General features: G+C 37.5%; 1 protein-coding gene across 1 annotated transcript in view; it reads right to left on the bottom strand.

Moving 5' to 3' along the window:
• LOC150086017 (uncharacterized) overlaps positions 1-20,960 on the bottom strand; it is a 210,007-nt gene that overhangs the window by 91,498 nt on the left and 97,549 nt on the right. Inside the window, exon 6 of the mRNA XM_090374773.1 lies at positions 7,058-7,118. Within this exon, the coding sequence (XP_090230899.1) occupies positions 7,058-7,118 (61 nt within the window). The remainder of the gene's footprint in view (positions 1-7,057; positions 7,119-20,960) is intronic.

Here is a 20,960-nt window from a genome sequence, read left to right as displayed (position 1 = left end):
CAAGAGCGTGCTGCACTGTCAGCTCTCATGCGCTACAGGCCCTGGCAGGATCACTCCCCCTGGACCTGGAAATTGTCCGCTGTGGCATGCTCTTTCAACTGTCCAGAGGTAAAAGTGTATCCTGCATCGGCGATCCAGCCAACAACAGCAACATAGAGAAAAAAACATCTTATCAACCTCTGGCAAACCTGGCAGTCCTGATGGGCAGAATCAACTAAAGGTGCCATAACCCGGAAATTTATCCCGAACATTACCCAAGTCTACCCCCACCAGCCGGCCTGGTGGGGGGGGTAGACTTGGGTAACTCGCTGGGGCTCTACACCACCTTCCTTCTAATGGGACACGGTTCCTTTAATGCCAAACTTTCGAACTTTGGAATAAAATAATCACCACTGCGGTGCCAGTGGTGATTATGCCACTGCGGTGAAAATCAGACATGGACACATCTGATGCATGAATGTCCCCTCTTTGAGGATATAAGATGTCACTTTATAAAAAAATGTTTCAAGCCAAAGGTTCAGAAACACCTTGTACTGTGGGAGGAGGAGTACTACAGAGCCCTCTTGCAATTTGCACACAAACTGTTCAGCAGACTACGAGCACTACCACAACTTCCCTAGACTCGACACTGGAACTCTGACAACTGAAACGGACAACAATGACTAGGACTTAAATGGATAAGATCTAGATCCCATTAGTGACACCATCCCACACTGACATCCTGATTATTGGACCAGCAGTGGAGAGGATCCTATCCCAACACTGACCAACTATTGGACGGGACACTGTCACGGACCTGACGAAGCCACAGCTTTGCTGCATACCGGCTCCCTTGTTCGGCCCTTTGGGGGGAGAGAGAGAGAGATGACGGCTTTTCTGTCTCCTCCCCTCCTTGCCAACCCCACTCTTCCCTCTGGTGGGGCATGGGCATGCCCCACTGATTCCACCTGGGGTCGTCTTCCCTATTGACCCCATTCTTCTGTCTTTATTCCCCCCAATCTTCATTCTCCCTACCCAACTCTATCTGTATGCAAGCGAATGCCCCACACGCCAAAAATAACTGTATCTAAATTACGCTGTTCGCCTACCATTTTGGCTTTTCCAATTCTAGCACAACATCCCCATACAAAAAAAAATTATTTTTTTTTTAGTTCCTAGCCAATGAAATCTCAGGAAACTAGGTGGCAGAACCTGCCAGAATGCAAATTTAAACTAATGGTTATCTGGTCTGCCTCCACGGAGCAAAGTGCGGGCAACGTTGGGCCTCAGCAGGGGTCCAGCGGCTAAATGGCCAGAAGAACAATGGTACATAACATAACACACTCACATGATCCACACACTTTTAAATCTCTAGCCTTCCCAGTGAACTGGTACAATGAAAGCAACGCGGAGATGGGGGAACCCCTACTGCCGTTAGACACTTAACACACTTTGCACTTTTGGGTTGCCAGGCAGGCACTTTACCCACCTGGCTAGACCGGTCGGCACATTTCTTTCAGATACTGAAATTCTTAAGAAAGCAGCAGACAGAAGACTTCAGAAAAGCATCCTGAAGTGCCAAGGAAGAGTACTGAAACGAGAGAATGGCCATTATTTGTTGAGGAAAGCCACTTCACCTGAGGTGTTTTTTTTTTTTTTTTTGTTAGTTGTTGTTATTTGGTTTTTAGGAGCATTAGCAACTAAGGCCATATTGCTCCGGGGATATGTGGTGGTCATTCCCTGACCTTTCCACATCCTCCGTATTTGGTGGTCACGGGCTTGAACCCCAGTCTAATCAAGAAGCGTATGCTACGCACTGCTGCTCCTGTTTTTTGTTAGTTGTTGGCGCATCGACTTCTGTGGCCATAATGCACCTCCCAAGGTTTTTGCACTACACTGATCGAAGCCCGAGGCGGGATTCGGACCCGCGACCTTTGGGTTGTCAGGCAGGCACTTTACCCACCCAGCTAGCCCGGTCGGCCCTGAGGTGTTACACTGCTCATATATTTATTCAAGACAAAAGCAGAACTAATACTAACTCTGGAAGATAAAATAATGTAAACAATCATTATTTTGTGAGAATCAATGAACTCATATTATATTTGTTTGCTTACTGCTGAAAATCAGATTTACATAAAACCATTCTGCAAAATCTTTAAAAAGCAACTAATTTGCTATCAGTTTGCATTAGGAGTCCATGAAAACTAGAGGAAAATACATACATACATACATATATATAAATATATATATATATACAGGGTGTCTCAAAAATATTGGTACAAACGTTTAGGGGAGGTAGGTAACATCTAAAGGAATGTGAATCGCATAGGAACCCATAACCGGAAACGTCACCGTAAGTCAGTACACAGCGCTGTTCATTAGTTTGTGAGAGGGAAAATTTCTGGTTTACTCATTCAAGAAGTAGTTGCTGCACGAAGAGCATGCATCAATATACGAACTGTGAGCTGGCAGACATGCACCCAGTGTATGGATTAGCAGAGGGCCCACACGGTGTGCGCCCCCACGCGGCACAACATCGCTTCGCAATAAATGTGTGAACAGGTATGGTTGGTGACTGCTTAGTTAGCCCATACCTGTTACCATCCTGCATGAACTCTGCTAAATATCAGATCTTTCTTGAACAAGTTCTAGCATTGTTACTTGACGATGTTCCAGCAAATGTGAGACGCAACATTTGGTTTCAACATGACGGGGCGCCTGCCCATTATGGAAGGTGTGTTCGTGACCATTTGAACAGGCATTTTGGGCGTCGATAGATTGGCCGTGGTGGACCTGTTGCCTGGCCCCCATGCTCACCTGATTTATCGAGCCTTGATTTCTTTCTGTGGGGGCCCTCAACTCTATCGTGTATGAATTGCCTGTGGAGAGGAAATGGATCTCGTGGCGAGACTCGTCTTTGCTGCTGATACTGTCAAAGAAACTCCAGGTGTGTTCGACCGTGTCCGCCAATCCATGCTGCGTCGGTGTCATGCATGCATCGCGTCTCATGGTGGAACCTTCGAGCATCTGTTGTAACATCATGAAATGAATCCATCTCATACTCCATTGTTAATATTATGTCAAATAAATGTTTGCCACTAATTACTGTCTTGTGTCATTTCTGCTTCTTGTGCCTCTGCTACTACTTTCCCGTGACGTTCTTGGTTATGGGTTCCTATGCGATTCACATTCCTTTAGATGTTACCTACCTCCCCTAAATGTTTGTACCAATATTTTTGAGACACCCTATATATATATGAGAATAAAAGATGCAGTGGAAACAGATATGCCATAAAATAGAGGAGCATCTTCATTTGATTGAATTACAAGAATCTGAATTATGAAAAATTAGAGGATGTCATCAACTAAATTTAAGTCAAATAAGAAAGCAGACATGTATGAAACAGAAATTAGATAGCTCAAAAAATGAGCATGTGAGTTTATGGCTCTCTTCGAGCAAAAATCTATATAAGGTGGGAGGAATAACATAAATCTGAAAAGACCCCATTGGTACCATCCCTTTAAATGTTGTTAAACAGCTTATAATGCATAATATGTCTAGACACAGGGATTCATTTGACAATTATCTCTTTCCTTGATAGTGAGATTCTATTCAGATACTTATCTTGATTTTATTCATTTTCTAAATCAATCAGAACTAAAGGCAATTGGTAGCTCAGGTAACGATCAATCAAGCTTTTGAGGTAAATATGAAACTGGTGAAGATATTCAGCAGTACACCCATTCAGATAGTGTTAGGCCAGGATTTCTTACTGCAGAATAAGTGCATACATAATTCTAAGAAGAGAACTCTTAAGCATTGCAGATATAATTTCTTTTAGCCAGTGAGTTGTTGATTACTAGAACATGCTACTAACTCCTGAGGTAGTTGAGGCTGACAGTTTGAAGAAATTCAAGGGTCAACTGGATAGTTATCTACATGAGGATGGAAGTACATAATTTGTATTTCCTTATCTACTTTTTTTTTTTTTTTTTTTGGCCAGTGCAGCAAAAGACTGTGGCTTCCTTGCACTATATGGCTAATACTATAATTTTCAGTGTAATCAAGGGATGAAGCAGTTATGATAAGTCTCTAATACCGAAAAATATTAAAAAGGTATTTGGTAAAACAAATAACAGTTTGCATAAGGGTGCAGACAAAGAGGAAATTCAGAATGTCTGCAGAATTTATACAAGAATCAAGAGGTATATGCTTTGCAATATATATATATATATATATATATATATATATATATAAAAAACTGCATATAAAGATAAGTACCCCAGACAAAAAATTTGTCACGTGTGTGTGTAATTTTTCAATAAATAATATGTAACCTCACCTTTAGCACAAATTAATTCATTAATTCTCATTGGCAGGGATTCAAACAGTTCTGATATAAATTCAGTTGTTTTCGCCAATCTGAAAAAAAATTGAGCGTACTCTTCACTCAATTTTCATAGATGCTACTCTTGCATAAGATTCAAGTGGGGGGACCCAGTTCATAACAGTTAACACATCCCCAAAGCCTCGCTGACCCACCAGCATGTACAACACTTGCATACAGTCTGAATGATATGCCTCATTGCTTCTCCTATGAACACAAACCTGGCATCAAAACTAGAACTAGAAACAAAATTTGGATTCATCAGATCATATCATAACTTTCTGGTCATCAATAGCCCATTTTTTAAGCCTTTTACTCATGCTTTTTTATGTGCAGATATTGGTCTTTTTTGGGGCACCCTGCTCCATATTCATGGTATCCAATTCTCACTGCAGTACTGTCTCAGAAATTGGCTAATGAGATCCTTCTTAACTGTCTGCAGCAGTTCTTGTCTTGTTTGAAATTGTTTTTCATTTATTAGATACAATATTCATCATTGATCATGAACACTTAGCACAAGCTCTTGACTTCTGGAGTCTTATTACTGTTCTTTCTGAAACATTGGTAAATTCAACTACTTCTTTAACAGCATATTCTTTAGATCTGCCAAATGCTATCACTTCTTTATGTGACTCACTAATATCTTTTCTGCAACCCATCTTTCATGGTGTCATAGATGGTATACCTGTAAATAGAGAAAGTGTTAACCTTATACTCTAATTTCAATACCGTAAGCAAACAAGCATAAAAATATGTGTTCAATCTGTTATATGCTCTAAATACCACACAAAAATGACAAATTTTTTGTTTGGTGTCCTTATACCTAGAAATATACATGTGCATATGTAATACACAAATGCAATATCCTGACAATACACACAAATGCAAATATACACACACTATAATAAAAAGCAACATATTTTACACATATACTATAAGATAAAATAAATACATCATTATTGTGAGTCTTTCAAACAAATAAAATTCACAACTGTATACGTGGCATTTATACAGAATCTATGTAAATTAATAAATAATTTATGAAAAGTCTATACATTGATAAAAATTATGATACCCTTATGATACCATAATATACATTATTATAGGTACATGAAAAACCATGTGAACAATAAAATAATCAATACGCTAAAATCTCCAATATTTATAACACATGAAAAGTGCAGTAAATGAAATTTTAGAAGAATTAAAATGAGTAAAATAACTTGCAGTTAAGTACGAAAGACACTGAAGAAAAAAAAATTTAGTACTCAGGTTGCAAATCTAAAACCCGCTGGGAAGATTGAAATCAGCAACATGTACAAATGATGTGAAATATTAATAAATTCATTCATTTCATACAATTTATGAATTGAATTTTATCATTTATCATATTGGTAGTGCAACAGCATCATTCATATGGGCATTATCTTTTAAAATCTGTTTTAAAAATGTTATTTGGTTTTTAGGAGCATTAGCAACTAAGGCCATATTGCTCCGGGATAAGTGGTGGTCATTCCCTGACCTTTCCACATCCTCCGTATTTGGTGGTGACGGGCTCGAACCTCGGTCTAATCAAGAAGCGTGTACTACGCACTGCTGCTCCTTCCCACCTGGCTACGGAGGCGCCTTTTAAAAATTAAAGTTGTTTATGCATGGGTACTACACTTCCATCATTTCTCTACCCAGGTAGTATTGACTGCATTGTTTAATTATATCTCATATTGTGAATCAACCTTCACAATGAGTGGCCAAGCTATTGCACTGCTTTGAATAAGTAAATGCTTCACCAGTGGAGAAGACTAATGTTACTTATTCTCGGCGGATACCACCACCCAGATGGCACTGTTTCAAAGCTTGTCTTATTCATTGGTAGGTAGGCAGGTACCCTGTTGTGGCAATAGTGACAATCCAGTTATGAAGTACAAGTCCACAATATGAGAAATGCTTGATGGTGTGTGTGGTTTAATCTAAAAATATTTCTTGGCTAAATGCCTAAGAGTATGGAAGAGTTGTTTATGCATGGGTACTGCATTTCCATCATTTCTACTACCCAGGTAGTATGACTGCATTGTTTAATGAATTTAAACATAATTAATTTAAAGATAATATTAATATTATTTTTAAACCAATTAAGATTTAAAGATTATTTATCTAAGCCACTAAATAAATACAAACATTACTGAGCCATCCAACACTTCTACAAAATGATCCCTTCTGTTTTTGAAGTCCATTGGATACCCCAGATTTGGATAGCTAAAATCAATGGATAATACACAAATAGTCTTGGTATTTCAGTATTGAATTTTCTAGCAAAATCATTGTAATCAGATAAAAAAAAAGATACTGCTAAAAATCCGTTAAAGGCAAATAAAAAAGTAGAGTGTAACAATTAGTTTTGTAAAAATTATGATATGCATGGGTACTACACTGTACTACACTTGTTTATACACTGTAGGAAGTAAAACTCAAAATTTTAATGACTGCTTTATAATCAGATACAATATGATTAAATGCTAGCAACAAAACTAGTATTAAACAGAAATTAACAGATTAACTCTTGGAATAGAGCTGCTTTCATTGATATCTTTCTTCAGTCTCAAAAATTTCAGCTGTCATTATTTCTCATCTAAATTTAAATAATTTATACATTAATGGAAATGGCATTATCTGATTAAAGAAAATAAACTTACAGTAACTGCATTCTGAATAACCTGTGTATCAGAAGAGAGACGATTAGTCAGTTCTCCAGTCCTGAAAAATGTAAAATGAATGCCAATAAGAAATATTGTATTAGCCATATTGCATTTACCTACTGGAAAGAAATGTCAATACAAGTTACAAAGAAATCTCAAGCACAATATGCTAATAAAAATTTCAAATATTTTAAATTTAACATTTCGCTAAAAAACTTCCTATGGAAAAAAAAAATTATTATTATTATACAGGTAGTTCCCAGCTATTATTATTATTATACAGGTCGTTCCTGGCTTTACGAGTTAATTCATTCGTAGCATGCGCTCGTAAAGCGAAAACTTGCAAAGCGGGAATTTATTTCCCATAGACATAATGTTAGACATACGGGTTGCATTCTCAACAATGAAATTAATTAGCTAATTAGTTTATGTTTAAACAGTGATTGATTTATCCAAAGAAATGAAAACATAGCCTGTAAAATGATGCAAATTATAATTTAAAGAATCATCATCGACTAAATGCACACTCTTTGATCACTCATTGTTGGGTCAACACTCGTTGGTTTGTTGCACAAGGAGTCATCTTCTTCAAAAGTGCTTCTAGAGGCATTTGTTTCCAAGATAATCTCTTCTCTTTTCTTTATAAATTTCACAACATGCATAAGCATTTTTAACAGCACGCACAAATTGCAACTAACAACGCGCAAGTGAGATTATCATTAACACGATTAGTTTACGAAACTTAAAAAAAAAATGAAAAAAAAAGGAATGAAGAGAAGATTCTGAAAAATTTGTTTTTTATATGATTGAAGATTTCAGTGTAGGGGAAACACATTTCACCATAACGTTTGGGGTGAGATAAGCTTTGGGAGATCAAAATTGAGAGTAGGAGTGTGCTATAGGCCTAATGACTCTGACGAGTATAATAAGAAACTTTACAGGAAATAGAGTGGGTCAGTAAATCAGAGAGTCTTATAATGGGGGATTTTAATTTCCCAGATATTGACTGCAATTTGTGGGTTGGTCACTCACACACTAGCAAGGCATTTGGGGATTTATTGGATGATTGTTTTCTACATCAGCATGTTCAGGAGGCAATAGAGGGAGTAATACTCTTGATCTGATTATCAGTAGTGATTGTTCATGCATTAAGAATCTGCAGATCACAGTGTGCTGAAGTGGGATTTACTCAAAGAGGTAACTACCATCAGAGGTAAAGGGAAGGGTTTTGCCTCCGTAGCCGAGTGGGAAGGAGCGGGAGTGAAGTAGCACACACTCTTTGAGTAGACCGGGGTTCAAGCCCCTGACTGCTGAATACAGTCGATCTGCCAACCCGCACTGGACCAGCGTGGCAGATTATGGTCCATTTCCCTCAACATGAATTGTTGAGGAGGCTTCCATCCTGCAGTGGGTTGATAATGGCTGCACTTTACTTTTTTTTTTTTTTTAGAGGCAACTACAATGGTCTGAGACAGTATTTAAATTCTATACAGTGGGACCAACTGACTATGTTACCAACAACAAATTCAAAATGGGAAGCATTCAAAGAACTTATCTTGGAAGCTACTGGGCTTTACATACCAACTAAGAAATATTGTTCAAGGTTTAGGCCTAAATGGATGTCAGATGAACTAATGAGACATATGGCAGAGAAGAAAAATGCATGGGATACATACAAATTAATGGGTGACATGGAAGCCTATGATAGATATAAGCTGGTCTGTAACCAAGTCACAAAGGAGATTAAGAAGGCAAAGGCAGTTTATGAGATATCCTTGGCAAAGGATGCAAAGAAAAACAGAAAAGAGTTCTTTACCTATGTAAACTCTAGAAGGAAAGGGATGAATCAGATTGGTCCACTGGATACTGATGGTTCAACAGTTGAGGGTCCTGCTCAGGTGCTAACAAACTAAATGAGTATTTTGCATCTACATTCACACATGAGGAGTTATTCAGGAAGGGGAATGCCAGAGGTAAAGTAAACTCTGGCAGTGAGCTAGATGATTTTGTAATAACTGAGAAGGAAGTGGAGGAGAAATTGTTGAGGATAAACATAAAAAAGGCACCCGGGGGTGGATGGGATCTATCCAGTTATATTAAAGGAGGCAGCAAAGGAAGTAGCCATAATTATGAGAGCTTCTTTGGACTCAGGGGAGGTACCCATAGACTGTAGATGTGCAAATGTGACCCCAATTCACAAAGGAGGATCAAAGGCTGACAAGTAATTATAGACCTGTGAGTTTAACTTCTGTTCTAGGAAAATTAATGGAGGCACTTGTTAAAGAAGCACTGCAGGATCATCTAGACAAGACTTCAGTTATAGCTCGGACACAGCATGGTTTTGTTAAGGGAAAGTCTTGCCTCACCAATTTTGGATACTATGATGCAGTCACGAAAGAACTGGATGCAGGGAATAACTTTGATATTATATATTTGGATCCAGTGGTGGGATTCAGCGGTTCGCACCAGTTCGCCAGAACCGATACCTAATTTTTTGTTGAGTTCGGCAAACCGGTTGTTAAAATGGCACTTGTGATCAGGGTTCTCTCTAAGGTGGGCGCCTGGTATTCTATGCCATTTATTAATTCAGCAAGAAATTTTCGTTTAGTATCGATAAAATGAAGAAAATGTATGTTCTGACTGATGTTTATCAATGGTATAAGCATAGTGCTTTGTTTATAAAAGTTTATGATATGACCACATGTGGACAGAACCAGTAAAAATATTCAAATATATTGGCGCATATCCGCTCCTGCTCTATAATATATTAAAATAAAACATTTTTAAAATTTTTTGCAGTAGCCCTTAAAAGGATGAAAAGGCAACAGAGTTTGACAGATTTTTTTCAATAAGAAACCAAAATCAGAATTTGTTGTATTAGAATTGGCCTTGGATTCAGTTACATCACCAACAATTTTCGTTGAACTAGTTGAATTGGAAAAACAAGATGCAGAGATGATGATATCCAGCTCAGGACCCTGGGTGTGCCAAGCCCATACTCACCAGATGTGAGCCCCTGGGTATATGTTCTTCAGTTATGGAAAGTTTAAATAATGTTGGGCTTACTAAGAACTACTTAGAAAAAAAATGAATAGGATTTTGCTCCAATGGTGCCAGCGTTATGCTTGGGAGAAAATCTGGAGTGAGTACTAGGATTGCAAAAGAGTTTCCAAACATAATAATATGGCACTGTTTAAATCATCGCTTCCATCTTGTTTTAGATGATTCGATAAAGGAAACAAAGCAAGTAAATCATTTTAAAATATTTATTGATAAGATATATACTATTTTTCATCAATCCAATAAGAACCAAACTGAACTTTCCAAAATATCCGAACAACTTGAAATTGAAATTATAAAGATTGGTAGAGTTTTGGGACCAAGATCGGCTGCCTGTAGTTTAAGGTCAACCCTAGCTGTGTGGCACGCTTATCCAGCGCTACATCACTATTTTTATTCAAATAAAAAGTACTTAGGTATGGCTGCCCGTCTTGAAAATATATATTTTATATAACTGATTTGGCATTGATGATTGATATTTTAAACGAAATTTCTCTTCTTTCAAATGCACTGCAAGCAAGAAATATAGACATAATAAAGGCTGAAAAACTTGTGATAAGATCCATTAAAGCATTTCAAATGCTTGGAAAGGAAAAGGTTCCATACGAAAAAAAGTTGATGAATTAATTACTTCAGAAACCTTCAAAAATATAAAATTTGTAGAAAATCATCGATTTGTCTCGGGCTTCCTCGAGAAAGACTTTTAGAAAACATCGTAACAAATTTGAAAAAAAAAAAGACTAATGGATTGTGAACATTTAAAAGCAAGTTGGAGCCAATTTCAAGAGAGGAATAAATTACAATTTCTCAATTTTTTGGAGCCAGATTACTGGAATATTGAAGAAGTACTAGTTCCATGGAAAGCGGCTGAAGAACAATTGCTTATATTTAATGACATTTTTAATTACCAAATTAATATTAATGATTATCGAGATTTCTTGAAAAACGTTTTAAAAAATTCCCAGAATTATGCAATTCCTGAAAGTGTTCAAAGGGCTAAAAATATTGTCAGAACAATTGCTGTAAGTTCAGCAGAAGCGGAAAGGAGTTTTTCAAAGATGAACATAATATGTTCAGAGAAGAGAAGTCGCCTAACTGTTTCTAATATATCAAACACAATGACTATTAGTCTAATCGGCCTACTCTAATGGAATGGGATCCCACTCCTACAGTGGTTAAGGATAAATCACTCAGCCGATGATGCTTGGATAAAAGCGAAGAAAATTGCAAGCGAGGACGCCAATCAAGAAGCAATATGGAAATATCTTAAATAACAGTTTTAGTTTTTTGTCAGGTATTATTTAATATTTTATCATTAATATTTTAAAACTCTTTCTTATAACATAATCTAGTTTTGTGGACCTCTTTTATTGTTCTTATTTAAGTATTAACTGCATGAATTAATAAACTGCCTTTCGGTATATAGTTTTTTTATACTTAGAACGGTCATTAGGGCAGTGAACCGGTTGTTAAATTATTTGAATCCCACCACTGTTTGGATCTTAGAAAGGCTTCTGATACTGTTGCACATGGAAGACTGCTGCACAAATTGGAGTGTAATGTGGCATTGCAGGCAAATTGCTGCTATGGATAAAGGAATGGTTGAGTGGGAGAAGACAGAGAGTGGTAATCAATGGACACTGCTCGTCGTGGACTAATGTTATTAGTGGAGTCCATCAGGGTTCAGTGTTGGTTCCACTGTTGTTTTCTGTATTTATAAATGATATTGATGATGGTATATCAAGCTTAATGTCCAAGTTTTCAGATGTACAAAGGTTGGCAGGGTTGTTAAGGACAATCCTGATGCTATGCTGCTGCTGCAACAGGATCTGGAAAGGTTGAGCAGATGGGCTGAGAGGTGGCAAATGAAATTTAACATTGACAAATGTAAAGTACTACATATGGGAAACAGTAACCACAGAGCAACATATCAACTCTGTGGTACTACACTGACAGTGGTAGAGAATGAAAAGGACCTGGGGATAATTGTGCAGGTAGATATGAAGTTTTCTGAGCAGTGCAGACGGTCTGCAAGAGTAGCTCATAGTGTCTTGTTAATGATATACAGGAATTTTTCTAGCAGGGATAAGGAGGTGATTATTCCCTTTTATACGGCAATGGTCAGACCAGACCTTGAGTACTGTATACAGGTCTGGAGGCCTCATTTCAAGAAGAATGTAGAGCTACTGGAACGAGTACAGAGAAGGGCAACAAGATTAGTGAATGGAACAAAGGGTTGCTCTTACGAAGAAAGGCTTAAGTTTTGCAAATTAGTGTTTGGAGACTAGGCACTGGCAAAGGTGATCTGATAGAAGTGTATAAAGCCTTGAATGGTTTGAGTAGGCTCAATGCCGATGGGATTCTTCCTCTTGCTCAGAATAATCACCTGAGAGGGCATAAAATCAAATTGAGGAAATACTGATGTAGGATAGATGTGCGGAAATTTGCCTTTAGCCAGAGGGTATTTGGTTGATGGAACAGACTTCCATCCCATGTTGTGGAAGCTGATAGCCAAAATAAATTTAAGGCTCAGCTGGATAGGTATTTCGACGAACGGAGGGGTGAAATGGGAGTGGTTTTTTTTTTTCTTTTTTTTTTGGCTGATGCTGCATAAGCTTGCTTTCTTGCATCATATGCCTCTACTAATGCTAATAACGTAAAAACCCACACAATACCAGCTATTGGTTTTTGCAAATGCAATAACATAATGTTTACCTTTTTTTTTTTTTTTTTTATGTGAACCCCAAACACGAGAGGTATTAGAATCTATAGTACTTAGTACCGTGCTTGGATTGGAGGTTGAGAAGACGAAAGAAGATATTTGTTGACATTGGACTTGAACTTCTGTAGATTGTAATTTTCAGGAAATACGAATGAAGGAAAGTTGTTCCAGAAAACGCAGTTGAATGAATAAATGAGGAAGATGAAAAGTTGGTTCTGTGGGTTTGAAGTTGGACAGTAAATGGATGTTGGCTGGTGGCGACACGTGTTCGGACTGTTTTGAAAGGGAGAGCGGGAATTATAGAAGCCAATTCAGAAGAACAGTGCCCATGGAAGTATCTGTAGAAGAGGCATGCAGCAGAAACAGTGCATCTATGAGAAAGCAAGTGGAGAGACTCTGTTAGAGATGAATCATTAATTAACCTAACTGCCCTCTTCTGAATGGAATCAAGAAGCCTGAGAGAGGTTTTGGGGGCACCACCCCAGATGTGGGAACAATATTCCATGGCAGGGTGGATTTGCGATTTATACAGAGTGAGCAGCTGTTTAGAAGAAAAGTAACGCCGAGAGTGAAAGAGAAAACCATGTTTTTTAGATGCTGAGGAAGCAATATTTGTAATGTGCTTGTGCCAAGAGAGATTAGAAGTCAGGGTAATCCACAAAAGAGATATATCATTTTGCCTAGAAATCGGAGTGTCACTAAAGATAAGCATAGGAGCAGAAGAATCCTTTTTGCGAGATATAAGACAAGACTGAGTTTCAGAAGGGTTGAAATCAACTAAGTTGTGTTTGCCCCACTGGAGAATTACCTGAAGATCGGCATTTAAAGAATTGGCAGCAGATTTTCGAGAACTTGAAGCTGATTGAGCAGGACAAGGTTTCTCAAAATGGAAAGTTGAATGCAATGTGCTATCATCGGCAAAACTATGGATAGGATTTCCAGTCAATGGAAGAAGGTCATTGATATACAAGAGGAAAAGAGTGGGGGAAAGAACTGAACCTTGGGGGACACCGGCATTAGTGGAGAAGTTAGAAGACAGAGAGCCATCTACCATCACCCTCAGTGAGCGATCAGAGAGAAAACTGGATAACCAATTACTAAAAACAGTTGGCAAACCATAAGATGGAAGCTTGTTTAGAAGACCTTTATGCCAAAACACAATCAAAAGCCATTGAGATGTCAAGAGCAACTACTTGTGTTTCACTGAACCTTTCTATTGAGTTAGTCCATAAATGGGTAACATAAGCCAGAATATCACCAGTGGATCGACACTGACAGAATCCATACTGGCGATTGTTGATCAGACAGAAGGTTTCTAGGTAGTTTAAGAGTTGGCGGTTAATTGATTTCTCCATTACTTTAGAAAGAGTAGAAGTAATTGCAATGGGACGATAATTGGATGGGAGGGATTTGTCACCCTTTTTAGGAACTGGCTGGATATGAGCAAATTTCCAAGCAGAAAGAAAAACACCTTTGGAATAAGAAAGTGAAAAAAGGCGGAAAATAGGAGTAAGTTCAGGAGCACAGGTTTTGAGAACAAGCGGAGAAATACCATCAGGACCTGGAGCTTTCTTAGCATCAAGATTCATCAAAATCCTTCTGATATCCTTTTGACGGAAGACCACAGGAGGCATTGAACGGAGCGTGTTAGGAATGGTGGGAGGTGTTTTACCAAGATCATTAATACATGAGCTGGAAGAAAAATGGGATGCTAGCAGGTCAGCTTTATCCTTGGCTGAAGTTACAACAGAACCATCTGGTTTGGACAGAAGTGGGAGCAGAGATGGGCAAAAGTTGCGGCCAATAGCTTTGGCAAGAGACCAGAATGCTCGGCTACCATTAGGGTAAGAAGCAAGTTTTCTACTCTTAGCCTGTTCAAACCCTCGTTTGGACTGATTAATAACTGCTTTACAATTGTTGAGAGCTTTGGTGTAGGCAGAAATTGAAACTGAAGAATTAGAAACAAGCCAATTACGATATGCAACATTCTTCTCTTGGACAGCCTTAGCACATTTATTGGAAAACCAAGGTTTAGATAAAGGACGAGATTTTAAAGTGGAGTGTGGGATAAAGGATTCCATTCCTGCAAGAATAATTTCACTGACATGATCTGAGAAAACGTTGAAATCAGAAGTTTTGAAACAGTAATCCGACCAAGGAAAAGAAGAAAAGAAGTCTCGCAGGTCATCCCATTTTGCATTCTTGTAATGCCAAACAACACAAGGTTGGGAATAGCCATGAGATAAAGGTTCCATTGGAGAAGAGACAATCACCAAGTTGTGATCTGAAGTGCTTAAAGGACCTCTCACTTCGACCGTGTACTTAGAAGGGTTGTTTGTGAGAAAAAGATCAAGAGTATTGGCTGTATGATTAGGATTGTCCGGTATTCTTGTAGGTAAATGAACAATCTGTGCTAGGTCATTAGTAATTGCAAAAGCCTCAGCATCTCGACCTGCTGGGTCGGTGTGACTAGAAAATGGAAGCCAGCTGGAGTTGTGAACATTAAAATCACCAAGGAAAATTACCTCACTGTTAGGAAAGTTGGAGAAAGTCAAGTTGCAAAGAGAGGAAGTCAAAGAGCTCCAAGTGATTAGTGGAGTTGGGAGAACGGTAGAGAAAACAGATGAATTTGACACAATGAGGTAGAGAGATTTTAAGCCAGAGAAGATCAAAGAGAGAGGAGATTCCAAATTGCCAAGTCTCTGACAGGGAATGTCAGAATGGACATATGCACAAGTACCACCTTTGAGGCGAAAGGAATCATACAGCAAATAATTTGGACATCTGAGATGAGCAGTAGTTGAATCAACCGATAACTGAGATTCAGTCAGAAAAAGTACATGGGGTTTGGAAGACTGCAAGTGAAAATGGACATCGCTGAGATTAGAATTGAGACCACGTATATTTGTGAAATGAATTAGGAAGTCCTTGGGAGGTTTAGATCTTTCGCAGATAAGCTTGCTCTATTATTTTGACAATTCATGGTGTATTCAATAGTAAGAAAAAGTGGATATGCTGTATGAAGTAATGAAATTTTTGGATATGGCGTACATGTGGTAAGAATATACCCAGATCCTTGACATAACATGGCCTCGACAATGCTCCCCGCATACACACTACTCGGATTCCCTCCAGTCACTATCTGGCAGAGTAGAGATAGCAAGATTATACACTAGCTGATCCGGAAGCCTCCTAGAGAGTTACCAATAGGTTTGGTCTGGTGTACTAACTAGCGGCCGGCCTGCGAACACCATTTTAGAGTTGTACCCTCGAAATGTAAGGAATATTGGATCTCGCCACGACATTCATCATAACCTCAAAAATCATCAATCATACTGCATGATGGAAGAGATAGGGAAGGGTTGGCCGGACCTTAGCTCTAGAGACTAAACATGGGTTCCACCACTTCAAGCCTCCAATAAGCAAAGTGGTGGTATTTCACCGGTTGATGAGAGTCATCTACCACCTAGTAGTACTGCCTGGTAACATAGAGGGGCGGCTTTCCTCCATGTGGTGTAGTGTGGGCGCCACACCTCGACCCCTGCTTACGTTGGTTCACACCTGGGTGGTCACCCACCATGTACTTGTGCATGGAGGTTACACCCAGGATTACTAACAGTCCCACCATCGTGAAGGTGCAAGCAGAGGATTTGGCTGTCATAGACCGTCCGGACTTCGCCGAAATTGGGTGCACTTGACTTGAGTGTCACCAGAATATCAGTTACCTCAACGTTTTAGACTCCCAGGTAGCAAGTACAGCTTGTCTGGCATATCTGAGAGAATGTCTGCGACAACCTCAAGGACCAACTACTCGTTTATAATTGATTGTACTAACAGAAAAGCCCAATAAACCAGAAACTGCTAATTGTTTTTATTGTTTTATGGTAGCAACCTCCAGAAATGTGCTTTAGAAAAATATTACGAAGGCATTAAAAAAATGATTCTTATAACAGAACATATGATAACAATGAAAGTGTAGTGCATTTTAATGATTTGAATTAGTAACTAATACAATTTACATTATAAAAATGATCTTTTAGAGAGATAAGTAGCTTAGTTATATAGCAAAAATTAACCTCCAAGGTCTTGGAACGAATAACTAAAAAACAATGTGTTATTGGGTTCACATTACGATATTTTCAAGATACGATGGTGTCTCTGGAACGTATTAATGTAGTAAAGCGGGGTGCACTGTATTGTATAGCTACGTGCGTGGTTTGAAATGTGGTATTTATGAATGTTTAACATTCATTTTTTGCAATTAGTTTTCAATTTTGTTGATACTTGATACTTGTAGAAAGAAAAAAAAAAAACTCATAAACCCGGGAACTCGTAAAGCAGGAACTGCCTGTATTTTCATATAGGTTAGTGCAAAAGCATAATTTTAACATAGCCATCTACCAAACAGTTAAATTAATTAATTAAATTGGCATCGTTTTAGTTATATCTCATATTGTGAATGCCTTCACAAGTTTCCATGGCATTGTACTTTAATTTTTTTTTTTAATTAATTAATTTAACTACTTTGGTAGATGGCTACGTTAAAATGATGCTTTTGCACTAACCTATAGAAGGACTAACCTATAAGTTAGTCATTCTACCTCGTAGCACGAGGCCTTTGTCCTTAAATATTTTATAGTCTATAACACTGCACACCATCAGGTATCTCTCATATTGTGAAGTTATACTTCATAACTGGGTTGTCACTATTGCAACACCAAGGTACCTTGCCCATCCACCGAGGAGAAGCCAACAAGCTTTGAAACAGTGCCATCTGGGTGGTAGTATCCACTGAGAATAAGTAACAGCAGCCTTCTCCAGTGGTGAAGTGTTACTTATTCTAGGTAGTACAATACCATGGCAACTCTTTGTGAAGGCATTCACAATATGAGATATAACCAAAACGATGGCAATTTGATTAATTAATTTAACTACTTTGGTAGATGGCTACATTAAAATGATGCTTTTGCACTAACCAATGTTAGTCATTCTACCTCGTAGCATGAGGCCTTTGCCCTTAAATATTTTAGTCTATTATATTTTTTAAACATACATTTCAGTAAGAGCATTACACTTTTAAAAGTGTCATTACACAGCAAAATTTTGATCACTAATACCACCCACAAAATTTAAAGCATAAATTTTTATTCATTTTATTTTTTGCTGAAACATCAGAAAAGGATTAGTTTCATAAATTTTATGAAAAAAAAAAAAGTGTTTTATAAATGTTATCCGTAATTTTTAATTAGTATTCAGAAGCAATGCAAAGAAGCTTTTATATTCATACATTTCTCCATGTCTATATAAAATTTACAGTTAGACAAAACTGTAAAACTCTACACAACAGAATACCACCACTATCTTACTATCTTTAAAATGAAAAAAAAAAAAAAAATGAAAAAAAATAATAATTAATAATCTTTAGTACTAAAAACAATTTGCATTATTATCTCACACAGGTGGGGTCTGGCAATCAAGAACAATCTCATCGAGATTCAGTATTTGTTTGTTTAAGCGTTTCGTGGTGCATCAGCGTCTGTGGCTATAATGCACCAAGTCAATGAGATTCAGGGATATAAAAAGCACTGATAAGATAAATGTACATCGGTATCATCACTGACATTACTGTACATCATTTAAAATGTTGAATCAGGCTGGGTACACAGCCCAGTGATAGGATGAACAGGTTTCAGTTCATAGAGAAGATTCATCATCCCAGAGAGGGAACAGTTCTGGTTCTGTTACTCTGAGGAGTAATTATCTTAGTAAAACCACAAGAGTCACAATGATTCCATAATAGCTTAGGAGTATAAAGCTTCTGGCAATTGAAATATTTATAAATAATATAAAGCAAAAAAAAAGTTTGCATAAAATGGTATCATTAAACAACATCTCATATTGTAAAACTCTTCAGAAGCTATCCTATTCATACACTTTAGATAAGTAACACTTCTCCAGATGGAAAGTATACTGTTATTTATTCTCAGCCAAGTGTCACCACACAGACAGTAGTACTCTTTCAGAGGTTACTGCCTTCTCATGCAGGGCAAGCACCTAAATGTAAGAGCTGAGAATCCAGTTGTGATTTGACTCTAAAATATGACAAATGCCAAAGGGTATAGGATGTTTAATTCTGTAAAGCTTAAGAGCATAAAGCGTTAGGCTAAAAAAATATTTATAAATAACATACAGTTAGTTACAGTGCAAAGAATCAGTTTGTATGTAACCATAAAATAAAGCATATAAAATTTGCATAAAACATCCTACACCCTTTGGCATCTCTTATTTTTTTTTTTTTTTTTTTAGGAGCATTAGCAACTAAGGCCATATTGCTCCGGGAGATGTGGTGGTCATTCCCTGACCTTTCCGCATCCTCCGTATTTGGTGGTGACGGACTCGAACCCCGGTCTAATCAAGAAGCGTGTGCTACGCACTGCTGCTCCTTCCCACCTGGCTACGGAGGCGCCTTTGGCATCTCTTATATTGTATGGCCAAGTCACAACTGGTTGTTCAGGGTGCCTGCCTACCCTGAACAAGTATACAGCCTTGCATACTTAGCAGTAGACAGGTAAGCAACCTCAGCATAAGAGCAATAATCTTGTGAAGTTGCCCTCCACTAAATGTTTCCCTAATCATTTGGAGTGCACAAAAAAATGGCAGTAATGTGAAGGATCTCACAATATAAGATATATCGCACGTGTAATGCAGTAAGGCCACATCTCGAATTTTTATCAAAACTGAGTTACGTGTAGGGTAATGATATGGAGATTCAGTTACAATAACTGCAGTAAGGCCATATACTTAGTTTTAATGTTTCTATGGCCATAATGCCTTAAATTTAAGAAAGATAATAATTATCATTCTTAAATTTAAGGCATTATGGCCATAGATGAATATGCAAAATAAAACAGTCAGTGCAGTACAGACTTATCTCAAATTTTTCGAAAGTAGAAATAATCTACAATAATTTTAGTGATCATGTTTTAAAACTTAGATTTCAATGAAATATGGTCACCAAACGTGGAACTGTAACTTAATTACATAATTTATTATCACGAACAATTAGATTTTAATGAAATATGGTCACCAAACGTGGAACTGTAACTTAATTACATAATTTATTATCATGAACAATCACATTCAAATCATTGCTGTGTAAAATATGTAATTTTGGACATGTGGCCCTACTGCATTACATGTGCGATATAATGATACCTTTTCATGCAAACTTACTGTATTTTATAGCTACACACAAATAGCTTTGTACTAATCATGTACAAGTCACAGTGATTTAAACAGATGCACTGGATTAGCTATATGCTTGCTGTTTTTGATGTAATGTAGAGCTAGTTGTGTTGGTTGCATTCTGTCCCGAAGAAGTTGGCATTAGCAGTTTTACCACATTGCACAATACTTTTCACCAAATTTCTGTCATCCATACAGAGTGGATCTTCTAGGAGGAGTCCTTTTGTAATGTGCATAAAACCTTGCACTGCTAACTTTAGTCATAAATTAAGGCATACAGTATGTTTTCTCTGCACCTGGAAATCTATCATTTCTGTTTTGCTTACAGCAGTGCCTCTGGTGGGCACAACACAATTACAGACCAACGAAAAACAATGTATTTCTCATCACTGTTATGTATTTGCTTTCCCCTCAATTCAAAATAAAGTCATTATAGAACATCTGAAATTTTGAGTTTGTTACAGTTACCCTATATTACTAATTATATAATCAAGATTGACATATCTCAGTACTCCCACCCAATTTCAGTACTCTACATCAGGGGTGGCCAACTTAATTTGTGATGTGATCTACTTTTTTTTTTATTCAAAATGTGCCACGATCTACCATCTCAAGAATTTCACTGCACATGGTTAAAAGAGTTAATCAACAAACATTGAAAATTGTTGTTTATAAATTTTAAAATTAAATACAATTCAGAATTCTTATTTTAAATTAGCATATATTTAAATTTTTAATTTATGTGAAGTTTGTGTCTTCATGTCATCTGCCAAGTTTTCAAAATCGGGGATATACTGTGATAAGGTCGACAGTAAAGAATCTTCTGTATGCAAGTCCGTAAGAATAGAGTGATTCTTCGTTTTTTTTTTTTTT

Source organism: Mastigoproctus giganteus, chromosome 5 (genome assembly GCF_048544385.1).
Source record: "Mastigoproctus giganteus isolate SK-2022 chromosome 5, ASM4854438v1, whole genome shotgun sequence".
In the NCBI taxonomy this organism is placed as follows: domain Eukaryota; kingdom Metazoa; phylum Arthropoda; class Arachnida; order Uropygi; family Thelyphonidae; genus Mastigoproctus; species Mastigoproctus giganteus.
This window is presented reverse-complemented; position numbering and strand designations above follow the sequence as displayed.